The 18,707-nt window shown below is 33.6% G+C and overlaps 2 protein-coding genes and 1 pseudogene across 2 annotated transcripts; 2 read left to right on the top strand and 1 right to left on the bottom strand.

The window, feature by feature from the left end:
- Positions 1-383: 383 nt before the first annotated feature.
- Positions 384-5,241, top strand: LOC124819654 (protein indeterminate-domain 4, chloroplastic-like). Its single transcript, XM_088098761.1, is given in 5 exon segments — positions 384-789; positions 906-1,115; positions 1,564-1,960; positions 3,818-4,436; positions 4,439-5,241. Coding segments are annotated over 4 exon segments (1,674 nt in total). The 5' UTR covers positions 384-789; positions 906-931; the 3' UTR covers positions 4,913-5,241.
- A 1,895-nt stretch (positions 5,242-7,136) lies between these two features.
- Positions 7,137-8,125, top strand: LOC148193288 (uncharacterized; annotated as a pseudogene).
- Positions 8,126-10,648: 2,523 nt separating this feature from the next.
- Positions 10,649-18,027, bottom strand: LOC124819655 (protein indeterminate-domain 5, chloroplastic-like). The gene is made up of 4 exons (XM_088098906.1): positions 17,418-18,027; positions 16,579-16,975; positions 13,082-14,140; positions 10,649-10,950 (listed from the first exon to the last, which is right to left on the bottom strand). The coding sequence occupies exons 1-3, from the start codon at positions 17,575-17,577 to the stop codon at positions 13,096-13,098; spliced, it is 1,602 nt and encodes a 533-aa protein (XP_087955032.1). The 5' UTR covers positions 17,578-18,027; the 3' UTR covers positions 10,649-10,950; positions 13,082-13,095.
- Between the last annotated feature and the right edge of the window lie 680 nt (positions 18,028-18,707).

The raw sequence follows: 18,707 nt of genomic DNA, 5'->3' as shown, positions 1-18,707 counted from the left end.
CTTACTGAGTTTGGTAACGTGGAATTAGTCTTGAAATTTGATGATAAAAGATTTGAAGAATATAGATGTGAAAATATCTTATTTTCAATAGATTTAAGGATAATGAGAATAATAATAATTGAGAATTGGCGTGTAGGAAAGGAAAGGAGGAAAGAACAAGTTGTGTTTGTTGGCAATAAGAAACGAAAGAAGAAGAGAGAGATAAGGAGACCGTAAGGCCTAAGGGTCGGTGGCCCCAAACCATCCTCTGCTAAGGGACACACTAGACTGTGCTGTGTAAGGGCTGCATAATAGGGACATAAATTACCCTCCATTTTTCGTTTTGCTACTTCATTACACTAAATTATTTCCCCTCACAGAATGCACACTTAACAAGGATATCAGGAAAATGTATAAGCCAAACAAACGGACAAAAGAGAGAAAGAGAGAGAGAAAAAAATGAGATATGGGTATGCGTATGGGGTGGACAAGTATGCTTACTATTATTTATGTAGAACGCATCAAATGATTGAGAAATAAGGGAAGAAGAAGAACAAGAAGAAGCAGCCAGTTACTCAAGAACCAAAATTTTATGCATAACAAAACAATAGCTAGCTAGCTAGAGAGAGATAGAGTGAAAAAATAGAGATATGAGTAGGTTTTCAGAGTGATGTTGTTTTCTTCCTCTCTTCCTCTCAGAATTCTTGCTGTCTCTTTTTGATAAAATTCTTCTTGGTGTTTTCTGGGTTTAATCTGAAACCTTTTTCAACAGACAACAAAAATCAAACATACATATATAGCCTCACTCAGGTCCTTGTTCTTTCTCCTTTTTTATTCATATGTCTTTTGTTTCCCTTCTTCTTCTTCTATTCTGCTTATATTATTTCCAACAGACAAGTTTTTTACTTTTCTTTGAGAACTTCCAGATTTGCTCTCATCTTTGGAAAACAACATGGCTTCTGGTTCCTCATCCACACCCTTTTTGGGAATCAGACAAGAAAATCAAACTCAGGTTTCACAACAGCACCAATCCTCCACGGCTGCTTCCTCATCTACTACTACTACTACTACTTCTACTACTACCACTCCAACCACAATGCCTCAGAAGAAAAGAAGGAATCAACCAGGAACACCATGCAAGTAGCTCTATGCATTCTTCATTAGATTCCATTATTACTTAAAAAAGCATTTCCATGTTCATGTTAAATACCCCTTCTGTCTGATTTTGTTTCTAGATTTTCTTTTTCTCTCCTGACAAACAATCATGTCAAGGAAACCCTAAATCCTGCTATTACATATAGGACTAGGAGTTTCTTTAACTCAGTAAAGGCTGATTACAATGGCAATGATTCTTAATTTCTTCTATGCTTATCTCTACATTAAAATTTTTTAAATCTTGGCTTTTCACTCTCAGTATGTATACTTGAAGCATTAAATTTTCTAACTATTAGTTGTTTGGCTTTATTCAATAAAGTTTTTCTTGAATTTTCTAAGTTGGCTTTATTTAATAAAGTTTTTTTTGATTTATTTATTTTGGTGGTTGGAATGGGAAGAAGAAAATGATGCATGTGTGTGTGTGTGCAGATCCAGATGCCGAGGTGATAGCACTGTCTCCGAAGACTCTAATGGCAACAAACAGGTTTATATGCGAAGTGTGCAATAAAGGGTTTCAAAGGGAGCAAAATCTACAGCTTCACAGAAGAGGACACAATCTGCCATGGAAGCTGAAGCAGAAGAGCAACAAAGAGCCAAAGAGAAAGGTTTATCTGTGTCCTGAGCCCACATGTGTTCATCATGACCCTTCGAGGGCTCTTGGAGACCTCACTGGCATTAAGAAACACTACTCTCGCAAACACGGTGAGAAGAAATGGAAGTGTGACAAATGCTCCAAAAAATATGCTGTTCAATCAGATTGGAAGGCTCACTCCAAAACCTGTGGCACCAGAGAGTATAGATGTGACTGTGGCACCCTCTTCTCCAGGTATATCCACACCAATCCAAAATTACCTTTGCTTCTAATATTGAATGTTTGGTGTAGCTAAAACATCATCATACAAAACAACTTTTCAGTTAAAGCCATTCTAACCGCAATTTGACAGGGAAAAAGATAAACGGACATGTATCATACATTACATACACCCTTTTCACCTAACTCTTCTAAGAAAAATCAGCTTCTTATGGATACTATTGGACTAGTAGATTTGGGTAAGTTATAATGTAAAGGAAAGAAAAAAAAATGTTTTCTTGGTACCGAGGAAAACAATTAGTTTTTTCATATTCATTTTCTATTATTCTATGTACTCTTTTGTTTTGTCTCTGCCTTTTCTCTTAATTAATTATTACATCTCATCTCCCATTGTTATCTTTCAAATCTGATAGTCCAGGTGTGAAAAGGGTGTAATGCAAACTGAGTATCAGAGCTCTACGCAAGAAAATCTTTTGAGGACAGTTAAATTTCATGATAAGAAAAAGGGTTGCGAAAATAATAAAAGCTGAAAGGAAATTTCTCTAACAAATGCTGTTCTGATGAAACTGTAAACTGTGGTGAATGTAAAAATAAAAGAAATGTGTTTTTGCAATGTTTTTAAAACGTAAAATTGAGCAAGACCGTTCTACTTTTTGTTGTGTTAGTTTATGTGTGGGTGTTAGTGGAGGGACGTGGAAGAGGCAGAAGACTGCTCGCACGTGAGCACAGTATAGAAAAGTGTTTGAAAAATTTGAAATGTTTTAGAAGAAAAAACAAGGCAAAGCTCAACTTTGTTTCTCGGGAACAACGCTCCTTATCCTTATTCCCATTCACGTGTAGTTATAAGCAACAATGTAAGAGGGGGCACAGGCTCAGGCACAGTGATACTGGGTTTGTTCTCACATGACTTGGAGTTGCATTGTTTTGTTTTGTTTCGTCTTGGATACTTATATAATTCATATACGTGTACGTGCTTTCAAATATGCTTCATCAGGTACAGTTTTTCTTCCCATGGTACAGTTCATTCATGCTCTTATTTATTGTCACACTCGCCCTTTGTTTCTTGAATTCATTTCTGCAACAAATTGAACCCTCTGCATTAATTTTTCATACATAGTTTCATGTTTTTTCTCTCACTGAGAATTTCCGAGAATTTAGCTACTCTTTTGCTGGTACGATCGTTTTCACAAGAATTTTTCTCAGGCTAGAAAATGGACAACTCATGGGGCAGTTTGCATTTATTGAGGCTGGACCCATGCTGAGTTTATTATAATTGACTTTCATCTAATGTGTAAATAATTCTTTCTTCTCAGTGATCAAAGAGAGGACTCAAAGTGGTAGTTCGATAAGGAGTTGTTGGTGTGTATCACATTTTGGCATAATCCTCTGGGCCCTAGCTCTCTCTTCCTGTCATACTTCTATTAATTTCAAACCAGAAGATCCAATTTCAACAAAAAATATTATTTTCCAAATTCAATACTTAATTTTCTATTCATGCTTTTCATTGACTATGTGTAACGACTGTTTTTCATTACCACAAAATTAAAGATCTTACTTTCCTATTTTATATTTCATTTTTGGCAAGTGTGAAATTGTTTATGTGACTGGTTGTGGCTGCATTGGTAATTAAATAGAAAATTTCTCTTCTTGTTCTTAAGTCCAATCATGTGAATTGTTCTTAAGGTGGGTTGTATATATTAATTGTTCTCTTCTAACCCTTTAACCTATAATATACTTGCAATAAGATAGGTCATGAATCAAGATGTATAGTTGGAGAAATTTAGTTTGGATTGTTTCCCTAGTGCTACTTATGTGTATATAAAACATCATTTGTGTTCTTCAATTCAATAACATGTTATTAACTTGTTGCAGGCGTGACAGTTTTATCACTCATAGGGCCTTTTGTGATGCTTTAGCACATGAGAATGCAAGACACCCTTCAAACCTGAACCCTTTGGGAGCTCATCATCTGTATGGCACAAACCACATGAGCCTAGGCCTAGGGGCCCAACTGCAGAACCAAGCAGCTTCTGCTAACAGCTTATTGAGCCTTGGAAGTGCACAAAAGTTTGAGCACTTAATCTCTCCTAATCTGCACCACTCCTCTTCATTTGGAGTGCAGTCACCATCCCATTCATCATTCTTCATGACTGACCCAAACCAAGCATTTCAAGACCTTCATCAGTCTCAGCAACAAGGACCCTTATTCTCAACCAAGCAACTCCACGGTCTTATGCAACTCCCTGATCTTCAAGGAACCACCACCAACAACCCCACCTCTGCCTCATCATTATCTGCTTCAGCTAACAACGCCAATCTCTTCAACCTCAGCTTCTTTCCTAATACCAATACCAGTGGCAGCATAATCAACGACCAATTCAGCAACATAAGTGGAGGCAATGACCAAGGAACAACAACACTCTATAATTCTAGTAGCCCTGTAAGTAACCAAGTTGGTTCAGGCTTGTCTTCAGTCTTTGGTAATTCTTCTTTGCACAAGATAGCATGTCCCCTCACATGTCAGCCACTGCATTGCTTCAGAAAGCAGCTCAAATGGGTTCAACCACCACCACTAATGGTCCCTGCTCTCTTCTGAGAGGAACGGAAGAATTAGGTATAAGGTCAAGGATGGAGAGTGAGCACAGTAACCATCTGCGCGGATTGATGAACTCCTTTGCCAATGGAAACGCTTCCATGTTTGGCAACGTGAAAGGGAATGAAAACAACCTTGGCCAGTTTCACAACGTTTCGGAGGAGCCTAAGAAGATGTCACAAAACCTTGGTTTGTGCTTTGGAGGGTCTGATAAGTTGACCTTGGACTTTTTGGGGGTTGGAGGAATGGTCAGAAACATGAACAGTGGTGGATTTTCACGAGAGCAACAACACTCCATGGGAACTATGAGCCCCTTGGATCCTAAATTGGAATCAGCACAAGCAAACCAACATTTCGGAGCCTCAACACTCTAAAAAGTTGGTGAGAAAAACCTTCAAAGGGATTAGTTTCTTCCCGTCAACAAGAAGTATTCCGAATGCACACTCAAAAAAAAAAACACAATTTGTTAGGCAGAAAAAATGTTTATTGTTTTAGATATATGTTGGAGTTCTTAAGTTTTCCCTTTTGAAGAAAGTTCCAGTGGCAATTGCTAAGTTAGGGTTTCGTTTCTAAAGTATGCTATATCCATGTATTTTTCTTGAAACATATGTGGGTCCCTTTTCCCCTTTCACTCACTTTCACTGTGGAAATTTCATTCCCTTTGACAGTGATAGATATCTAATAAATTTACTGTTGCATTGAATTTTACGACCCTGAGGTAAATTAAACTAGTTACTAACAGTAAAAGCACGTTGTAAAGACCAGGCTCTGTACAATACGCACCAAACGAGGAAGCTGGCTCTCACTTTCTGAGAATCTTCACATGTTGGCTATATTCCAAGAGAAGCGACAAATGCTAGCTGCAGATTTTATTTCATTTTAACTATTATATTGACTGATTAAAAGGGTTTCAAAACCTTCAAAACATAGCCAATTAACAAGTTTTTTTATATTCTTGACAACCTAAGACCTGCCATAGAAAAAGACTAAGCATGACATTAATTTGAGCTATTAATTGTGTTGACATTCCTTTGCTTAACAAGGACTCACGCTCACCAGACAGTAGCATTTTTTCATATAAACATTCTTCACCAAGTTGACTACCTTTGAAATTGATACTCTCTCTCTTTTTGCAACTTGCATGATGCATGCACTGTAGCGTACTTCCTTAGTCGTAAGGGTTAGCTTTCACATCATTTATTCAAGTTCTGAATGATTTTTAGGAAGTTAATGAGGGTGCTGGCTGACCGTACTGTATCCTGCAGAAAAAGTAGCCTGCAATGTTCGTTAGAGCAATTATAGGTAAGCATTATGTGACACTTTTGTCGCATGTGATGCCATCTGATACCTCATATGGGAATCATTTAGTCCGTGACCAAGAAAACACAGTAATGTTACCTCGCCTTTAAAATAGTTTACTAGGTTTTTTCCTTTTCTTTCACCCTTTTTATTTTTGGATATTCTCGAATAATTCATTCAGTGTTAAACAAAAGGGTTTCACCACTCTAGGACATTCTCCTACGGCTATTCACTACTTCTAGGGATTCATCGAGGTAACTTATATAGGTTTCAGTGGAAGGTTGAGAGGAAAAGAAACTCAAAAATTAAAATGATAATTTTTTGTATGGTTTCTTAGGGAGATAAATATCTTGTACAAAACAAATAAAATAATAACTGGACAATATTTTATAATATCTAATAGGATGTTAACAAAATTTTGTGAAATCTATTCTTTTCCAAATTTGTTATTGCGCTTAAGATTACTGTACAATTCTTCAAAGTTTTATTCAAATTCTTTCTCTTTCTTTTGGGTTCCTTTTCAATGGAAAAACCCCTAGTCCACAATATAATTTAAAAAAATCTATTGTGTTCCTTTGAAAGTGTATTAAGGGATTGAGAGAACCAATATGAACGGATTTGTTGCATTCCCTTTCAAGGATTAGAGCACGAAAGAAAGAGAGAAGGGATTCGCAGGATAAGTGGGGAAGAAGTGTGGAATTACATTGTTTTCATGTGAAGTCTTGTTTTTCACGTGAAACCTTTTCTCTTGTCCAAGTATTTTTCTTATTGCAACGTTATCCACCGTGGAATCGTTACACAATAAATAAATAAATAAATAATATATATATATATATATATATATATATATATATATATATTACGTTTGTTTTCCATTAGATGTATTATTATTTTTTATATTTATCTAGGTTTAATTGAAAATTTACTTTAATTGAATTTAAGAATTTTTATATGACTAGACGGTTTTTTTTTTGCTATCAATTGGTAATATATTTTAATTTATATTCAACACTTTCCTTTATACGTTTTTTCATTCAAATAATAATAATTCAAAAAAGCTCTCAAGTCTTTTTTTTTTTCCTCTGTTTTGTAGGTATGTTATTGTTTTTCTACTTTGTCACGATGCACAGAAACCTACACACAGATTACATACTGCACGAACACAATCTATAAAGAGCCCTCATTGCAGTTTTTCTATGATGATATTAGAGCTCTTATTTGGAAGAGCACTTTTGCATCTCTGACCTTTTTTTCTTCTCTTCTTTCTTTTCTTTTTTCTTCCTTTGTTTATTATTTTACATGATCTTGCACGATGACGGAGAACATAATCATTCTTCTAGCCTCTTGTACCTACATCCTAGCAAAAGCCCTATGGTCTCACTTGTTTCCCCTCTTCTTGAATCTAACAACTACTATGCATGGAGTAAATCCATGTACACAACCTTGAGCGCCAAGAACAAGGTTCAGTTTATTGATGGTACTACTATTCAGCCACAAAAGGAAGTTGATTTCTACCATGCTTGGACAAGATGCAACAACATTGTGTCTTCTGGCTCATGCATTCTGTTTCTCCTAACATACGTCGCAACATCCTCCAGATGGATATCGCCTAGGCCATATGAGAGGACTTGAAATCAAGATTCTTCCAAGGAGTTCTCCTACGCATCTATGAGTTACAAAATGAAGTCGCTTCTCTAAAACATGATAGAACAGTGACTGAGTATTTTACCAAGCTTTGCATAATATGGGATGAGTTTGACAACTTTCATCCTAAGCCAACCTATTCATATGAAATCAAGTGTTCTTGCAAACTAATTTAAAAAATTGTTTAAAGAAAGCATGAGTAGGATCCTACAGTTTCTTCACGGATTGAATAAACAATATGATAGCATTCAGTCTCATGTTCTATTAATGGATCATGTGCCTCCCATTTCGAAATTTTTTCCCTATGTTGTACAACAAGAAAGATAAGTTATAAGCAATAATTTTCTCAATGGGTTGGAAATTAAATATGTTGTTGTTGTGGGTATTGTCATATGTTCCTATTGTGGCAAGAATGATCACAACGAATCGGTTTGCTTCAAGAAACATGAATTCCATGCCAACAAGAATCCCATTAGAAAAAAGGTTTACTCCCATTGTGGCAAACTAACCATACCATTGAAGTCTAACATGGGTGTCCTCCTAGACATAAATTCCATAATGAAAAAAGTCTCATATCTATAAGTCACGATACCAAGAATGATAGTCTAGGAGATGTCAATGATCAAGAAGTTTGCTTGATTTAAATAAATATAAAAAATAATTAAATTTATGTCAACTTACAAACCAAAGTTAAATTAAGGTTAAAAATCAAGAATTTATTATACCGAATATTATTTATTTGTAGTTATTACTTTTTTTTATTTTAGAGTCAGAATGAAAAAATTTACCATATTTAAATTTTATAAAGTTAGTTTGAAGGGAGATAAAAAAAATTATAAGATAAACTCTCTCTAGTAATAAATCTAACAATTCACATTTTGTCAACAAAAAAATTATTATATATTCAGAAGTTAATTATTTATATATTTGTAATATTTTTTTATATTTTTAGTATATATATACTTTAGTCCAACATAAAAAAATATATTTTATATATGATGTAACTTTGATATCTTTATCTAATATAAAATTTAGTTTCCTAAACCGTATCCTATTTCCTACTGCAAAAATGAGGGCTTAGAAAGGAAATCAACCGGTAGCGATGAGATATAAATAAACAACTTTAATAGTAATTTTTCAACTTATTTGTGTTTTTGATTTAATTGATAGTCGCTTGAATTGAGTTAATGATTTTCTATTCACTTCTCAATTTCTCTTTTTTGTGATTATGGTATTATATTCTCAATTTTGCTTTATAACATGTAAGGTTGGATAAGTGAAAATTGTGGTGGTTGCAGTAGTATAATATAACCATGTTTTTGTCGTAAAATCCAAAGGTTCTCTATGATGGGCCAGGAAGCCATGATACCCCTGGGACTATTATCACATGCATATTTCCCTCCTTTTATTTCACCAATCTTTTAATGTTTACTACTTTCTTATTAACATAGGCAGTAATTAAATTATAAATTATAATATATATATATATATATATAAGTAGATATAAATACTATAATTTACAAAGTGATTTCATAAAACAAATTAGTCTTAAAAGTTTATTTTTTATGATGACTTTGAAGAGTATCTTCTTACCCTTTTTCCTAGAATGGCCTTATTTATTCTCATTGTTTGACTATATATCCTCAACCCATCATTCCTCTTTATCTTCTTGTCCAAATACATGGTTTCTCTCTATTCAATAAAAAATTACGTTTCCACAATCCTATCAATATATATAAATTATAATATATATATTATAATTGATCTCATCTATAATAATATAAAATTTCCAACATATACTATCCTATCAATTACGTTTCCACAATTGCTGTTCTTTTATCCATTCTGAGTGTAGGTAGATTTTGGGTGCATGCATGAATATTTTTAGATCTATAAGTAGAAATGATTTGAAATATAACCTAACACCATTCATATATCTTCCGTGGCAAATAATACATTGTTAGAATGGTTTTCTAGATTCTATTTTTTCTAAGTGAAAAGCTAGATGCTCGGCATAAATGAGAGGCAAAGAAAATTTCATAAAAGAAAATTTTGTAGCTTTACGTAAGGAGTTGAATAAAGTAAGAAAATATTGTTAATAGATAACCCACAATAAAGCAAGTAACAAGTTTTCACCAAAACTTTGCCAAATGATTCACAAATGTGGTATATATAGTAGTTATAAACAAATTTATTATATACAAGACAAAAAGAAACAATAGAACTCAAGTATAAAATTTATATATTAATAGACGGCCTAATCTCCATGAGTTAGGTTAGTATATGTATCATATATCCACATTTAAAATCCGAAAGAATCTTTTAATAGAGATTTAATACGAAACTATGCATACATATATTCTTTATTTTGTACTTTCCGTTTGCATTGGACAACTTTTTGATTTATATTATTTATTTAAGAACTTTGTCTTTGAATATGCTATTCTATTCTTGCATACATTTTGTATGTCTGCCTTCAATTATTGAATTCCGAATAATTAAACTACTAAAATATGTACCAAATAAAATTCTGAAAAACAAAACTCGAGGTTTTAATTTCGAATAGAAAAATAGGAAAGAAAAAACAGCCATCATGCAATATTGAATACATTTGTTTTCATTTTAATAATAATTTCTTCCTTCCATTCTTCCATATAATAAGGTAATCTAAGCCTATTTTTTTCTGGTTTGATTAGGCTAAGAACGATTACTTTCTAGCAGATATTATAGGAGGTTTATAAAAACAGAAAAAAATTAAGTTATTTAATTATTAATGGTTATACCATTTTAAAAACGATGAGAACTGTTCATAAAGTTGATTATATGTTTTGGTTTTTTTCCTTGTGCTTTTTATAATAAGTAAAAACAATGACATTTGAGGTTCAATAATCTAAGGTAGTAATAAAATATATATTCTTAATGTTATATAACATTTTAAGCAAAATAAAAAAAATGCAAAACTTTGCGAAATGAGACAGTTAAACATTTAAATATTTATATATTTTAAAACTATTCTTTACAAAATTAAAAATTTTAAAAATTCAAATTGGTTGACTTAGATGTTCAAGTTTTTATAGATAAGAGACTGATCACTAGATAGGTTTTGCTGAATCGAGAGGCTTTAAAACAATAACTTTTTCTTCTTTTTTTCTGTCTAAAAGAGTAGATGATACTAAAACTATAAATAATATATATAACTATATGACTATTATTCATATCAAAAGCATTGTCTAATATATAGAAAAATCTACTAATTAAGTTAACCATGAAAATTTTGAAACAAGTTTTGTCTGAAATATCCTAATACCAATTTGTTTATGCTTTTCCAAAGTACGATGATGTGAAGAAGAAGTCAATTTTCAACTGTTTGAAAATCTTGAAACTAGCTCGTTCTATACAGAAACTCCAAATATGCTGCTCCCGAAGATCCAAATAGATGCACATTTATGAATGGATCAAGCTCACATTCCTGCAACCAAAGTCCAAAAACTGTAACTGTTAGATTTAGGATAGTGTCGGATAATAAACACACACTAAAAAAACATTGTTATATATAGCAAATACTAAGATATTAGACTTCACATAACCTAATTTTTAGTCTCCACCGTTCCAAGAAAAAAGGAAAACCAAGAAAGCTTTGTTTCTTACCCACGTCACCCACAAAAAACATAGTAACTTGGAGCAATCTGCTTAAGTTCATGCAACTTGTAATATTAAGATGAGATGACGAAAGTTGATTAAGAACAATGTTTATATCAATAATATGAGATGGTCTAATTCAATGAACTTGCATAAGATCAAATATAACTAAAATAAATAATCTTTAACACAAATAATCTAAAAATAAAATGGTTTGTTAAGATAATTTACTAAGTAGATGTTTGGAACATGTAAAATACCTAAATATGGAAACATGTGTAAACCAAAAAAGACATGAAAAGCAAAACATATTTACTGATACTAAAGGTCCTTGTCCTCCTCTTTAGATTTAGAGAGGGAGAGATAAATCTGTACTCTTCATTGCCCATTCTTTCCCCTCCAATGGAATAAAATGAATATTTATAACAAAATGTGGTCAGTTGCAAAAACACACATACATTTCACATCTTAGTTTCAAAAAAGTATAGAATTAAACATAAAATATAATTTTTTTTCCATTAAATAGTTTCCTAAGGAAAGATAGCTATATGACAGAACCCCTAACATTATGCATTTTATTTTTTAAAATAATACCTAATGCAACTATATGTAATATATCTTTGCTAATAATAAAATTATATATGTAATATATATTTTTATTTTAAGGGGCAAATTTCACTATGTAGTAACTATCTATAGCTTTTTCTCTTCTTACTTAATTTAACCCTATTAAACCTAATCCTAATTAGGACATCCAAGTTCGTTTTAAATTTCTTTCATGAGATAATTTGTTTTACACATATCTTCTACATGGGGGTAATCTTACTTAATGCTAAATGTCAATACTCGAATTATGATTTGCTAATACAACCATCATTTACTAAATAACACAATTGACAAATCTGCTTTATTTAATTGATAAATAGCATTAATCCATTTTAACAACATCACTTTTCAATAAATTAATTTAAATAGTAATGAACAAAATAATTAGTTAAATTGCTGAAATTTAAAATTCAGAACTATTCAGTATAATTAATTTAATAAACTGATGCAGAAAAATATTAAATATAATTAAAAAAAATCTTATTTTTTACTATTTTATTGATATAATTAAATGGTTTTGATTTTGCTCATTAAAAGAGAGAAAATGAGACAGAAGAGAGAGAGAGAGAGGGAAAAATAATAGCATGAAAGTTGATAGGAGCATGGATATGTTCAGCCATGCCCTTCCAATTAGGTTGAAGGACACTCGTGACTCTGCCAACCCTATATACTAAAATATCCAAAAATGAAACCAAATGAAAAGGAGAAGACAATAGAAGAAACAAAGTTCTGCACCACATCGCTGTCCACCCCATGCAAGACAACATGTCAGGATCAGAACACAGCCCCTTTCTCTCAAACAAAATATTCAAAATCTCAAACATCATTTTCTTTTTCGAAACAAACTTATTCTTTCACAGTTTCATGATGACTATGCTAACGACTCCACCACCATAGAAAGAAAAAAAAAACTAACAGAGAGAGAAACGGTAAACAGGTGTAAAGTAAGACTTTTAAATCTCTCTCTGCACCCCAAAATGGAGTAGATTGGAATACGTAGATAAGAAAAAAAAAAAAAAAGCAGAAAAAATGTTAAATAATATATATATATATTTTTGTATAAGGAATATTTTCAGAGAAGGAAAGACACTTTGGAAAGGGAATCTACTGATTTCAGTATATTTTCACATGTTACATAGTCAAAAGTTGTAGGCGATTGTGAAGTCGACAACGGGTGTTTGAGAAAAATGTTTTATAAATGTCAAAATAGAATGATAAGAAACACTGTTTCAATTTTAAGTGTATATATTTATAAAGATTAATGAAAACGATAAATATGTATAACATTTTATGCGTAATCATGCAGGGAACGATAAGAATTTGTGAAAGGTGAGAAACTTTATGTTTCGACGTACCTTATTGTACTTGTTCACTGAAAGTTTGCTCCACCTCCGAAAGATTGACCTGACGGCGCCGCATTGTTTGTCTCTGCTTCCAAAGAGCTCAAGTTAAACCCACGTTGTTGTTGTTGTTGTTGCTGTGCAACTCCAAGAAAATCCCGGGTGAGCCTATCAGAGCCTCCAACGCTGAGTTTTGGCTCCTTGTTGGTGATGCCATGATCATATGCTTCGAAGCCGGGAAGGTTCATCATCTCTTGCACGCTGGAGTTCAAGATGTTGCTGTAGTTTGCAGCACTGATGAGTGGTCTGTGATCAGATTTGGATGCCAAGCTTCTTAGAAGAGAGGAGGCACTGTTGTTGGTGCTGGAACTTGCAGCACCCATTTGAGCAGCTTTTTGGAGCAGTGCAGTTGCTGACATGTGAGACAAGTTGGTGGTGTTTTGGAGAGTGGTGCTGAAAAGCGAAGGGGCAGTGGCGGAGCTTGTTTGGTGATCGGTGCCGATTATGGTGCCTTCTGTGAAGAAATTTGAGGCTTCTGTGGGGTTGAAGTGGTGTTCCTCGGAGTAGTTGGGGGTGTGGTGGCCTCGGTTGGATAGAAAAGGAAGATTGAAGAGGTTGGAGGCAGAAGGGGTGTTGGTGTTGTTGAGGTCAGATAGCTGTATCATTCCTTGAAAAGGCTTGTTTGAGATTAAAGCTTGTTGGTGATCATGGTAGTTCTGGTTTTGGTTTTGGTTTTGGTTTTGGTTTGATTCTGGCATGAAGAATGGAGGGTTTTGAAGTTGCATGGTTTGGTGTGAGGAGGGTCTGAAGGGTGAGGCTATGTTTGGTGGGAGAATGTGGTCAAATGGACCAGTCCTTGGTGCACCACAGAAACGCAATAGGTCACTGGGTTGGGAGTTTTGGTCATGGATTGAAGGAATCTGAGCACCCAAATTCTGAGATAAGCCTAAGGACATGTTGTTACTGTTTCCAAATAGCTGGTTGCCAATGGCACTGCTCAAATTGGGTGGCTCTCTTGCACTTTCTTGTGCCAAAGCATCACAAAAGGCTCTGTGAGTGATGAAACTGTCACGTCTGCAATCAATGTATATCTCAAACAATTAATCATTTGTGATTTCGCTTATATATCTTGTAAATAAACTAAATAATAATGCATGTATTATATCTCAAATCAAATAATAAACAAATGAGACTTGCTGTATATGATATTCAAAATAAATCTAAAACTTTTGGTACTATATATTATTATTTGAAGTAGCACTTGGAAAATTGGTATATGTATATTCTGAAAGGAAAATAATAAAGTGGGTTTCCGACGTTCATAGAAAACATCGAAAAATTATATTAAAATGTATATTGAATAAAACAAATTTTAGAAAGATGAATAATTGACTAGAGAATGCAGAAACGGATGACCTTATGCATTGTAAAAGTATTATTTTATACATTGTCGGTGTATTCATATAACTGCCATTTTGTAATAAATTGTTATAATTGAGTTTGAATCATGTTTGTATCACACTCAACTTTTTTTGTACTTATCTCCACACTCTCATTTATGGTAAAATAGATAGAGAAGAGGAAAATTCAATAGAAGCTAAGTTTCTCCATCCTTTCCTTTTATCATAAATAGAAATTGGAATAAGAAACTGTTTAAAAATATCACAGTTGTAGCAATTTTGGTTAAACTTTATTATATATGTATAGTTGAACTCCTGGAAGAAATTTAGAAGGGTTTTACTATATTTAATCTTAAGAAATAAACAAATAAGTATATCATGAAATCATCAACTCGAGAAAAATCTTCCACAAGAAAAAGTTGTCTATAAAAACAGTCACAGATTGCAAGAAGCTGGAGAACTTGGCCTTCTTAGTAAAAGACAACAAAATCACTTAAAGGAAAATGTCAACATAAAGGACAATAATAAATCATAATGAGCTCGAGGATAAATTTTTGCGTGTACTTATGAAACGAGTAGTTAAAGAAAAGAACAATGTGAATGACACTTCAAGTGATTAAGAAAATGTGTAGAAATTGAGAAAAGGACAACTTAGATAGAAACGATGTAGGTGTAATAACTTAACCAAAACTTGACTAAAAGACTACACAAAAATTTAACTAAGATGTGCTCTTTCAAAAATGAATGGAACTGAAGAATGTCTATAACTTTTGCTAAAGTCAAGTTATCAATCAATCAAGATCAAATATTTAAGGCTTCGGTTCAAACGGGTTCAAATTTTTCCCATATGTGTCTGGGAATACATATACATAAATTCACAGACACGTGTGTCAAAACGTCAATATATATGTATATATATATATATACATACATATATAAATATATATAATAATTTTCTGTGGTTCTTATCTGTTTAGTGTTTATAATAATTCCAAAAATCTACCAAATTTGTGAAATATATATACTGGTTTGTATATGTATTCAAGTGTACTTATTTTGACTGCAGTTCTGAACCAAGCATGAGCACTAGGTTGTTCAAGTTTAACATGAAATAATGTCAAAGAAAAGAGTGAAAAAGTGGAAGCAGAAAATGAGAGAGTTTGTTAGGCCCTGACGTTATGAAATGGAAAGGAGCACCTGCAAGAGAGAACACAGTACTGAACACATCTAGCCAATTCACAAGAGAACAAAAACCCTAACAACACCACACTGCACTAGGACCCCCTTCTTCTACACACAAAAAACAGCACGTGAATAGGAAAATAAATTAAGGAAAACATTTCCTACCCCACACTAATGCATGTATGCAAGGAGAGAGAAATTAATTCCTCACCAAACATAGATATAGATAAGTGCACGAGTAAAACTTTGAAAAAGCTCTGAAAAAAATCCATAAAAATACGGCAAAAACAACCGTAATTTTAAGACAAGGTAACAGAAATGGAGTTTGTCGAGTTTAATGTTGTTTTCTGTCTATCAAAGAGAGGAAGAAGAGGATGTTTTGTTTATATCAGAAACTCTTTATGGAAATTAAAAAATAAAAGAAAAAGTAAATGTGGGTTGAAGGAGATTAGGTAGTTTGGGATGATATAATAATTTATTGTGCCGGAAACTGTTCTTGGTAATGCTTTTTTTATGATTTTCAGAGATTATTCACGTGGGGGGATGTTTCCTTGCAGTTCACTTGGGCAACGTACCAAATATAAGAGAAAGATGACAAAGGAAAGCATACGAGAGAGGGAAAGAGAGGACAGAATCTGAATGAATTGGAAGGAAGCCAAACTGAAATAGAAAAAGAAGAAAGCATCTAAGCCATTTTCCCAACTATAGTCACTTGAAGAATCTAATAATAAGCCTTAAACCAGACCAAACTAGCCTAAATCAAACCAAACACCAGTACTTAATTTTAACATGTAATCTGTCATCACCCAATTCTCTGCTGCATGACTAGAATGTTGCATCAATGAAAAAGCCATGTGAAAGAAACTTTAGTTTTGGAAATGATTTGTCGATTTTGGAAGATGATTGAGTTGTGGATTAGTGTGGATATACCTGGAGAAGAGGGTGCCACAGTCACATCTATACTCTCTGGTGCCACAGGTTTTGGAGTGAGCCTTCCAATCTGATTGAACAGCATATTTTTTGGAGCATTTGTCACACTTCCATTTCTTCTCACCGTGTTTGCGAGAGTAGTGTTTCTTAATGCCAGTGAGGTCTCCAAGAGCCCTCGAAGGGTCATGATGAACACATGTGGGCTCAGGACACAGATAAACCTTTCTCTTTGGCTCTTTGTTGCTCTTCTGCTTCAGCTTCCATGGCAGATTGTGTCCTCTTCTGTGAAGCTGTAGATTTTGCTCCCTTTGAAACCCTTTATTGCACACTTCGCATATAAACCTGTTTGTTGCCATTAGAGTCTTCGGAGACAGTGCTATCACCTCAGCATCTGGATCTGCACACACACACACACATGCATCATTTTCTTCTTCCCATTCCAACCACCAAAATAAATAAATCAAAAAAAACTTTATTAAATAAAGCCAAAAACAACCAATACTTAGAAAATTCACAGGATTAAAAAGGAAACCAGCAATTGATTTTTCTGAAAGCTTGAAGACAAAGCCAAAGTTTCCAAAACACACCGCCATTTAATCTCCACATTCCATTCCTCATTTATGTTCCAAAGTTAGGAATTGATTAGGGTTCACCACCCCCACAGGAATTGCCCATTGGAAGAAAACAAAAAATTGTGATGGTGGGTGGTGTGAAAATTAAACCTTTTGCAGAGATGAAACCAGAAAGTGAGAAAAACCATTTCATTTAATTGATGAGAAATAAACCGAAGAGTAGATTTTTTTAATTTTTTTTATGTGTAAAATTGTTAAGATACTTGCTTGGTGTTCCAGGTTGGTTTCTTCTTTTCTTCTGGGGTGGTGGTGCAGCTGGAGTTGATGAGGAAGATGGTGTTGTTGTGGAGGAATGCTGCTGCTTCATCTGATTCTGATCCTCTTCTCTGATTCCAAAGAGAGATGCTGAAGAAAAAGGTGCTGCCATGTCTTATAGCAAAACGTTTCTAGTGATTTTTTCCTTTTCTTTCTTGACTCAAAAACCTTACAACAACATCAGAATTCTGGAAAACCCACATGCAATTTGAGTCCTTGAATTCTTGTCCCCAATCTCAAAACTCAAAGGCAAGGGAAGTTGAATTCTCTAGAGAGAAATAGAGAAGAGAGGCTGAAAGGTGAAAACTTCCATGAAAAAGAAAGTTTTGAAGCAGAGATAGGAGAGGAAGAAAAAGGAAAATTCAATCCAACCCCATGGCCACTTGATATGAGTATTTTCTCCCAACTTGGGTTTGTATTTAAATGAGAAATTTTGAGGTAGAGGTTTTCAGAGTCTCTTCCAGTGATTTGGTGTCATGCAGATACACCAACACATATGCACACACACCCCATTTTGCTCAATCGTTTCTTTTTCTCATTTAATTTTTATTTTTCTCTCTTGAAACTCTTTTCCAGATTTTGCTGAATGCTTTTTTTCAGCATTTAATGAAATTCCACAAATTGGAAAATTGATGTGTGAGAGAGAGAAAGGCCTACGGCACTGTGGACCCAATCCATAGACACATAACGACATGAAATGGGTGTAAGCAACATGAAATGAAACAGCTATGCTCTCTCTTTCTCTCTCTTATTTCGCATATTCTGACTCACTCCCAGACAAACTTTCACTAATCACCAAGCCCCACTGGGCCCCACAAAAATTCATAAGCAAAAACAAATAAAAAGGTGATGAACTGAAACCGCGTGTGTGTGTGTGTATTATACATAAATTGCTCCATAAACCGTATATGTAAAACGATGGAAGTTACCACCTTTGAAGTGACAGAATCAAAGTTTAAAAAGTTGATAACTTTACTCACCCCTTTATCTCGAAGGGGAGCAGTGATTAATCTTTAATCTTTAAAAATAGGTTTCTGAAGTAAAAAAAGCTGTAGCAGTAATAAGTTCTTAAGGGTCGAATGCTGTGAAAAAGTGAAAACTTGTGACAGTTGAAGTATTTTTACAGATTTGATTAAAATGAAGAGGAAAAAAAAAATAGTATATTTTATAAAAAGAAAGTTGAATGGAAGTGAAAAGCACCTGAGGAGTGATTGGGGAAGGGACTGTTGTCTGAAATTCAGT

The sequence above is a fragment of the Vigna umbellata genome, chromosome 9 (genome assembly GCF_029865625.1).
Source record: "Vigna umbellata cultivar VRB3 chromosome 9, Vumbellata_1.0, whole genome shotgun sequence".
In the NCBI taxonomy this organism is placed as follows: Eukaryota; Viridiplantae; Streptophyta; class Magnoliopsida; order Fabales; family Fabaceae; genus Vigna; species Vigna umbellata.
The sequence above is the reverse complement of the archived record's forward strand: the minus strand, read 5'-3'. Positions and strand labels throughout refer to the sequence as shown.